Source organism: Mus pahari, chromosome 7 (assembly GCF_900095145.1).
Source record: "Mus pahari chromosome 7, PAHARI_EIJ_v1.1, whole genome shotgun sequence".
Classification (NCBI taxonomy): domain Eukaryota; kingdom Metazoa; phylum Chordata; class Mammalia; order Rodentia; family Muridae; genus Mus; species Mus pahari.
In genome coordinates, this window is record NC_034596.1 from 79087961 (window position 1) to 79097655 (window position 9695).

At 37.7% G+C, this 9695-nt stretch overlaps 1 protein-coding gene across 1 annotated transcript; it reads left to right on the top strand.

The window, feature by feature from the left end:
- Nucleotides 1-7061: 7061 nt before the first annotated feature.
- Nucleotides 7062-8009, top strand: LOC110324453 (olfactory receptor 8B3-like). The gene has a single exon (XM_021202044.1). The coding sequence runs from the start codon at nt 7074-7076 to the stop codon at nt 8007-8009; it is 936 nt and encodes a 311-aa protein (XP_021057703.1). The 5' UTR covers nt 7062-7073.
- Nucleotides 8010-9695: the final 1686 nt, after the last annotated feature.

A 9695-nucleotide genomic window follows, 5' to 3' on the forward strand; every position in this document is an offset into this window, starting at 1 on the left:
TCCTTTTTTTTTTTTTTTTTTTTTAAACCCCTCTCTGTTTAAACGGCTTGTAAGGAGCTACGTATGGCAGGACACACCTGGGTCTTGTCCCAGCTACTGGGAGGTACAGGGTGAACTCTGGAGTTCCAGGCTAGACCCCACTCTTCAGAGCACTGGGGTGGGGAATGACTTTATTGTGCTTTGGACCCACCCTCCCCCACTTCTCTGAGCACTCCTTTTTCCTTTCCACAGTACAACTTACTCTCATGCTCTCTACATGAAATGGCTTTTCATCCGTATTTGACATAACTTGATCTACTCTTTTAGGGCCAGCTCAACACATTCCTGTCCCCAAACTCTTCCTTGACTTATTAAGTGGTATTTAATCTTTCTGCCACCCTGGCCTTGGGCCAGGCAATACTCCGGTCATTCAGCAGTGGGCCCTGCCACTCCCAGGGGCAAGCGCTTCCTTTTCCTTCTCACCAACTCCTGCCCCAGCTAGCCAGTAGGCCAGCAGACCCTTCCCTGGGCTCCGTAGCTGCCGCATGAGCTCACTTCTCACACTGTCTTCTAGGAATGAGACTTGACCTTGTGACATTTCCTTCTATCAGGGTCATTGTCTCTAGAATGCTTGCTTACAGGTATGAATCGATGACTTCCTTCAAATTGTGGGATCATATAGGATTATTCTTATGTCTCTCTGGGAGTTTATTTTCATGAAAACATTACTTTGTTTCATTTCCTCACGGCCACGAGGCCAACATTAGCCACAAGGGCACTTGATATTTTAATAATCAGACTAGAAAAATTAGGGCAAAGGTAAAAGTTGGTACTAAGGAGGTATTTTTCCTGAACTCTAGACAGTTAAAAATTAACTGATTGTGGGAATGATATTAGTATTCTTCTAAAGTATGTTATTCTTATGAAATATTTCACATTCTTACATATTCGTGTGGATCTTGCTCCTATGCCAGGAAGAATTTTGACCCTGAGCATTTTATTTTATTTTTTTATTATAGCTATATAATTTATTTTATTGGGGGGGATATATATGCCAAGGTACACTTGTGCAGGCTTAGCTGGGTCATGCGGGACCTTAACCTACTGAGCTATCTCACCAAGTCCCTAAACACCTGAAAAACAGCCTAAGGACAGGTTCCCTCCCACCCATGTAGAGTTATTGAGGGTCCCCAGACATGCCCTCTACCCTGTGCCATAAGGAATTTTGTAATAATGTAATTACAAAGAATACCATGTTGTCTTCAGTTTTAATACATTCTCAAAGAACAGTTAATATCTGATGATGGCTGTCTGGGAAGGAAGGGGCTCTGTGCTAGGTCCATTTTAAGTGCTCCAGCCTTCATGTTCTGCCCTCACCTTCCCACTCTGAGTGGTGTGTGTGTGTGTGTGTGTGTGTGTGTGTGTGTGTGTGTNNAGAGAGAGAGAGAGAGAGAGAGAGAGAGAGAGAGAGAGAGAGAGAGAGAGAGACTGTACTGTATCATTGAAAACTGAATGCTCAGTTCATTTATCCATTTATTGACTGAAAAATTCCTTAATTTTACATTTAATAGTTTGAATTTTACACAGTATAAATATTAATACCATGTTAGAAATATAGTTGGCAAAGATTTATTTTATTTTGTACCCTGCCTCTTCATTGTGTTGATTTTTTTATTTGCTGAGGTGGGAAATTTTAATTTCATTAAGTCTTACTGCCGAATCCTTGCTATGGGTTATCAAGTTCTTAAAGACAGTTTCAGATTCTTATCATCTCAAGTATTTCTCTATCTTCTCCTCTACTGACATCAAAGTTTTAGAATTTACATTAAAGTCTGGACCCAAATTAAAATGATTTTTGTATAAAGTGACAAAAGACCTCTAGTTGTACTCATTCATGTGAATATACACCTTTTTTTGCCCATTGTTTCGAAGGGGTAGTATTTTGTGCTATGTGTCTTAGCATTACTGTCAATAATCATTTGCCTAGATCTAAGTCAACAATCCTATTTCACTGATCTAATTGTCTGTCTCTGAGAAGTTCTGTAAAAGCAATGCTCTATTCTTTTTTCCCTTAGGAAACTTAGAATCTATTATGCTTCAATACTAATTTAGGACTTTTTTGTTCCTGCGAAGAAGAGTATTATTTTATGATAGTTACATTGAATCTCCATATCCTTATTGGTAACACAGCCATTTGAAGATATTTACTCTTCTTACCCATGAACATTAGTCTTCCTTTACTTTTTTTATCCAGAGTTTTAAAGTCCCAATTAAGCGTTCTCAGGTCTTCATTTAGGTTTATTCACATTTTTCTGAGTTGCTGTGAATGGTATGTTTTTATCAGTAAGTTCTTTATTTGTTTATAGAGAAAAAACTTATTTTGGAGTGATAAGGTGTCATGCAACTACACTGACCACAACTTCCAGATCTAAAAGTTTTACAGAGATGTATGTAAAGTATTTTATATTTGCTGATATTATCTGCAGATGGAGATAATTATACTTTTAAAATAAGTATTTAAAATATATATGTATGTGTGTATTTGTATATGGTTGTACAGATTCATTGAGGCCAGAAAATCCCCTGTAGCTGGAGTTAAAAATAGTTCTGCTTTTCAATATTTTATGTTAGAATTTGTTTCTTGATTTCTGTGTTCAAACTACGAATATCTGAATGATTAGTAGCCTACTATTCTCTAAAAAAGTGACCCTGAGACAACCACCATCTCAGTTCCAAGGTACACATAGAGGAAGGTAGCCTGAGACAATCACCAGCCCAACACCACAAAGGCCCTGACAGGCTCCTAGGGAATGGAGTGAGCTGGAGACCGAAAGAACCCCACCCACCTGAGACTATAGGCCTTGAGAAGGAATGAGCCCAAGACAGACAACCCTCAGGAGGGGCCACTTGGATGGGCCTGGGTAAGGAGTGATCCCAAGACAACTACAAGCCTGGTGCCAAGAGACCCAGACAGGAAGATAGACTGAGATGACAATCAGTTCAGTGCTACAAGGGTCTCAGGGTGCAGACCATGCCCAAGGTGACCCAAGTCACTCAGAGACCCTGGGCACCACTAAGTGTAGCAAGTAAGAAATGGAGAAATGGAAATAGAAACATAAGGTTGTGGGCAAAAGGAATAATGGGAGAACTGGTGGATAGTGTGGAACGGTCTGATGTGAATAGCCATAGTCAGTGATTTCACCTGGGACCATGTGGGGTTCCTTTCCTGTGCTGGCACTGGGGAGCCATGTCTGAATCTGTGATAATGAAGCATCAGACACTCTTGGTCTGGATTTCTCCTCACGGTTGGTTTCTTTTCATACTCTAGACATTGATATCCTATTGAAGAAATGCTGGCAAACATAACCCCATATTCTTTTTAAGCATTTTTCTTGTGCAGAATTATTGGTTTGATTTTAACCTATGGGCCAGTGTTTACTTTCATTACCTATGTCATTAAAGCCCTACCTATAAATGGGTAACATGAAATTGAAAGAGAACAAGAAGAGTTATGTGAATGAGAAGAAAGGGAAGGATTCTATGATGTGATTATGAACTCAAAAACTAAAAAATAATGATTAAAAATTCCGAATTCTGTGTCTTGAAGTTCTTTGACTCTGTGCCTGTCTTGGAGTGTTTCCCTCATGGTTGCCCTTCGTTTTCATACATTCAAGTGTTTCATCAAAGATCTTTGATATATCTCATCTTGATTTCTGTACAGTATAAGAAGTATATAGATATAATTCCGTTCATTTACATGCGGCTAGGTTTTTTTCATCAGATTTTCCCTTTTTGTTATTACTGTCTCTTTTCTTTTTAAAAATTTGAGAAATGATATTATCCAAAGTAAGAAGATTACAGAATATTCCACCATGCCTAACTCCAGCAACAGTTCAAGTATCTTTTATTTTCTGTGACATATGTTGACTACACAGTGTTCTTTAATGAAGCTCTAATGTGTTCATAAATATCACTTCTGTTTCATTTATTCATCTACTGACTGACTGATATCCATGCAAATTCTAATGGCTGGTTGTAGTACACCTCATTTCAAAAATACCCTCATGTTCAGTAATTTCTAGAAAAGGAATAAATTAATCTTTACCTTGAGATTAAAAACACACTTGGCACAAGCTATATAAACTAATGATGATCCAAGAAATAACTCTTTTTTGAAGCCCATTGGATTTATATTAATAGCTTATGTTTCACCATTTCCTATTAGGTAGGTATTTATTATAACTAGTTTTATGATTATTTTCTAGTTTATCAACACAATACTGCAATTGATGACATGACTTTTTCTATCACGTATTTTACAGAAATTCACAAATGAGTTAAATAGTTCGTTATCAGTAATTCACTGGGATCCATACTTTTTCTACAATCTTTACAGGTATTACTGAACTCATTAATAAAGTGCTATATGTAAAAACTTAAAAAGAAACTAATACAGGAATTTCAAGTAGGTATTGAAATTATGTAGCAATGATACAATGTGCCTTTGGAAGTCTGGGAATGTTGCTCAATGGGAAAGCTCCTTCTTAGCATGCATGACATCTGGAAAATCATTTTGAGCACTAAAGACTAAAAAAGCAAGCATAAGCTAGTTTTGCAAAGTGACTTGGGGAACTCACAGGACAGATAATAGCTTAGATATTTTGCTGCATTCCATCCTAAAAAAATAAGTTAATAAGGAATACTGGGAATAGTATCTATTAAAAACTATCATTGAGGATGGAGAAACAATGAGAAACAAAAGCAACACAATAGATTTCCCTTAAGATAGGAAGGTTATTAAGAGATGGAGTTCAATATTGTCTCAAGCACAGAAGCACAGTCCCTAAAGACAACATCATGCCTTTTTTAAATGCCAAGTCGCTAAGAAACAAAAGACACATCACGGTCTAGCATGCAAACACCATCACCTCAAGTCTGTTTTGTATCTTGTTCTCTGAGAAGAGATTGAGAAGACCATATACCTTGCCATAGCCGAGTATATCATGCTAGTCAGTTACAAAACACTTTGTGAGTGTCATCGGTGGTGAGATAAAAAGAAGACAGCATTTCAAAGGATTAAAGGGTATGGTCATAAGTTATGACAAATTAAGCAAGATTCAAGGGTATATGAAAAATTAGTTTTGTGCAGTCTCTTCTTGGAATCAAATGTTCAAAACCTTCAGAGATTGATAAAACCCTATAACATAACAGGTGTAAGGAATGAAGTAAAAACATTTCTCTTAGAGTGAGAGAGGTTGAAATTTCTTTATGCTAGTGTTCTCATTTTTCTTTAACATCATTACACTGATGTAGCTCCAATATTTGTAAAGGTTAAATTGTTGGGGGAAGAAATGTCTTTTTTGATCACTAAGTGAACCAGGTGTGTTAAACATGCAGGGCCCTCTACTCAATGGAGGAGACATAATACCTGTTTTCACTTCACACGGCCTGGGTTGGATATTATTAGTGTTATAGTGACCTGTTTTGCTCTCTGTAAAGGCAGACACCACCTACCTTTTGCTACAGAGGCAGTCCTCACCAAAATCTGCCAGAACTTTTGTCTTAGACTGTTCCTTCATGTCTTGCAGTTAAGAGAACCAATCCTTGTGGACCATGCATATATGTATGGGGCATATAGCCTTCTGAACTCTGCTCTAGCTCAGCCAGAGACCACACTAGATTCTAGGCTCTTTAAGCTGTAGGACTTACCCTCATGCTCAGGTGTCCTTTGTGAAGTAGTTTGTAAGTAGTCATGCCTTTAGTTTTATTGTACACCTGGATTCAGAAAGACTGTATGCTCTAAATCTGGAATGGGGTGATTGTTGCCTTGAAACTTTTCCCCAAATTGCTTTATGGATTAAATATGCTAAGAGTGAACTGATCTTGTATCAGATTTCCCATGTTTGATGAAGTATATATAAATTGAGATTTTATTCCCAACTCTTTGAAGATTACTCCCTTTGTTAACACCTACAAAGGAAACCTTGAACAAATAAATATTGTACAATTTGTTTTGAGCCACTTCTTACCATTGAAATTATTCTGAATGGAGATTACTCACATATGACTTTCCTTTATGTAGGATGCTTTTTCAGTTTTAAATGTACATAAAAGTAGAGGTCTGATAACAAAAACCTATTTTTCTTTTGATTGAAAATTTAAGCATATATCATTTAATTATTTCAATGTGTTGAATATTAGTTTCCAGACTTAAATTCATTTCTCATTTGAATCATTTTGTTATTTATCCTTCAGAGTTTCATTTCCAATATCATGGACCTCAGCCATTAATAAGCATCTTGCTCTTCATGCAATTAACTGCTTATATTGCACATATTAGAAAGATAATAAAGTGTTTCCATTTAGTGTCTTGGGCATCATGCTTGTGAAATGGCTACACATAGAATTCCAAAGATCTCTGAAGTGGCCTTGCTTCTCAAGTTATGCAATTGTAAGAATCAAATGAAAGTAACAGAAGAATATCCTGAAAAGACAGCATGGGGTATTGAGAATTTTAGGAAACACAAGTGAGACAGTGTCATAGTCAGTTCTATCTTGTAGGCCTCCTCTCAATGTTTTTTAGATTAATAGATTGTCATATAGCAAGCACATGTTTCCAGTCACTCAGAGAATCTGACTAAATCTAAATTTCATGTAGATTTGAAGCAATGATGTTGGTCCTAACGCAACCACAGTAGTATCTAGATGAGTTTAGCTTCAAGTTGTCACAGGTTTTCCAACAGTCAGGGCAGAGCCGCAGCAATGACAAATGTTGAGATGAGGGATAGAATTATCTGCTTGTCCTGCTTTTTCCTATTTGATAGTTGAGGGGTTATGTTAGCAAGTGACAGCAGTGGTTGTTGCATTTAAGATTGTTGATGAATGACTTCACTCTATTAACCTTAAATGCACTACTATGGACAAATATCACTCTACACTGTGATAGCCTGAATGGTAATTTCTGCTCACTCAGATATTCTCATAGGCAGTCCCATCACTCACTTCACAGGTGTAAGAGAAGATATCATAGCAATTTCTTGTGGTCTTATGATGTCACAATTATTTTCTATATTCACAGATTATTATAAAAAAGAATGGGTCTGGAAAATGGTTCTTTGGTGACTGAATTCATTCTACTGGGGTTAACAAAAGATCCTGATCTCCAGTTACCACTGTTCTTTCTCTTTCTGCTAATTTACACAACAACAGCACTGGGGAATTTGGCTTTGATCACTTTAATTGCACTGAATTCACACCTTCACACTCCCATGTACTTTTTCCTTTTAAACTTGTCCTGCATTGATCTTTGTTATTCATCTGTAATTACACCCAAAATGCTGATGAACTTCTTAGTAAGGAAGAACCTTATCTCCTACATGGGATGTATGACCCAGCTCTATTTCTTTTGTTTTTTTGCCATTTGTGAATGTTGTGTTCTGACATCAATGGCTTATGATCGTTATGTGGCCATATGCAATCCACTCTTGTATAATATTACTATGTCTCCCAAGGTGTGTTCCTATCTTATGCTTGGTTCATACATAATGGGATTTTCTGGAGCCATGATCCACACTGGATGCATTCTGAGACTGACCTTCTGTGACAGGAACATCATCAACCACTATTTCTGTGATCTTTTCCCTTTGCTGCAGCTTTCCTGTACCAGCACTTATGCCAACGAAATAGAGATTCTAATCGTAGGTGGTAAAGATATCATTGTGCCCAGTGTTATCATCTTTACCTCTTATGGTTTCATTCTCTCAAATATCCTTCAAATGAGATCTACTGCAGGAATGTCCAAAGCCTTTAGCACCTGTAGCTCCCATATACTTGCTGTTTCTTTATTCTTTGGCTCATGTGCATTTATGTATCTTCAACCCTCCTCACCTGGGTCTATGGATCAGGGAAAAGTCTCTTCTGTCTTCTATACCATTGTGGTTCCCATGATGAACCCCTTAATCTATAGCTTTAGGAACAAGGATGTTAAAATTGCCCTGAGAAAAGTCTTTGGCAAAAAGGGACATACATAAAAAAAAAAAAAAAAAAAAAAAAAAAAAAAAAAAAAAAAAAAAAAAAAAAAAAACCTCTTTATCACTGTAGCTATGCGAATGAGGCTGGCTGTCTATTTATTTAAAGAAAACCACCTTTTAATTATTATTTAAAACATCTGATCATTGATAGGATATTAGGATATTTTTGTTCTTGCAGATGTATAAATTTCCTTTAATTTCATACTATTGGCAAAATCATCATTTTAACAAAGAATAACAGTCAGTTCTTAACTTATTTTCACTGGTATTCAGGATGTATCCTAGAAGTATCTAATCATCTGCCAATGTTTATACAAAGTAATAGTGCATTTTCCATGTATTCTGTGGTGAGATGGTGACTCTCATTAGTTTGTGTAATGAAGTGTGAATCAGATTGTCTTTTACTGTTTTCATGGGCAATAGTGATTACAGTGGTTCTGCTAGACCTTCATGATTTAGATGTTTATATTAACGGGATTGTAAAAAAAACCCATAAATATGAATTTGACCCTCTTGTGTCAGTTAGTTGTGTTATATTTATTTTACAAGTAATAACCAGCAGATTTTATGGGATATATATGTATACACACAAGAAACACACACACACACACACACACACACACTAGGGCTTTAGAAATTATGTGTGAGGTAGTGTACCTTGAAACGTAGAAAGGTAGCTTGGTCCAAGGTTGAGCTGAGGCTAGACGCCCCAGAGGCTCTGAGAAGATGGTATAAGTTTCACCTGCTCCTGGGCCCCAGGGCTTTGTCACTAGCCACAGCCTCACATATATTTGTGCATTAGTTATGTAAGGGAAATACCCCAATCCCCTCCACATGTAGATGAGGAAAAAGATGTGACCTGTGGTCAGGTATGCTCAAGACTAGATCTCCATTCTAATAAGGGACCTAGAGGCCTGAAGTTCCTAGAGCATAAACTTTCCTTCCCAGACATTACTCTTCACAAAAAGTATTTCATCTCAGGCCTACCTAAAAGTGGAGTACAGTGTTATACATCCACTTTCCATCATAGCAATGAATGATTTGTTACCACAGACTGTGTCTTTTCTTAGGAATCCACTGTGAGGACTCACAGAGAAGACCTTTGTGTTCAGAGTGGTTGCTAATCTCCCCTAGAAGGCCTCTCTGCACTCCCAACCACAATCACCACCAAGTCAAGCCTGCTGCTGCCTCAAGCCAAGGACTCTCCCTGTAGGACCAGCTGGAAACCCCTTCCTCCATGGCCTTTGGCCCAGATTCCCTTATCAGCCCTTCCATGACTTTCAGCAGAGGCTGTATGTTCAAGAGCCTGGGAATTTCATGGCTCCAGACTCTTTGCAAGTCTGGGACCCCTTGAGCCAGCTCTAGTTGTCTTACATCTCAGACTGCACTTTCCCACCCATTAGCAGTGTCCTGGCGCTTCCTCATGGCCCACACCTGCCTGGCTACAGTATGGTGTAAGCACAGTCAGGCTCCCTGCATCTTACCTCACCAAGGAGTCAAGACCTGGGGCAGAGCAGATGGGGAACCCACAATACTACAATTATGTTTCCTTTCCACTTTTCATAAAGCTTTAGTAGAAATTTTTATCCTTGAATACTATAGTCTAACTGGTAATTGAATGTTTGAAATTTGAATGTATTTTTATTCTGTGGTGAGAAGGAGGATAATACCAAGAATTAAATTAAT

What these genes read in the sequence shown, in the direction of transcription:
- LOC110324453 (XM_021202044.1), top strand. Translation starts at nt 7,074, where the DNA reads ATGGGTCTGGAAAATGGTTCTTTGGTGACTGAATTCATTCTACTGGGG.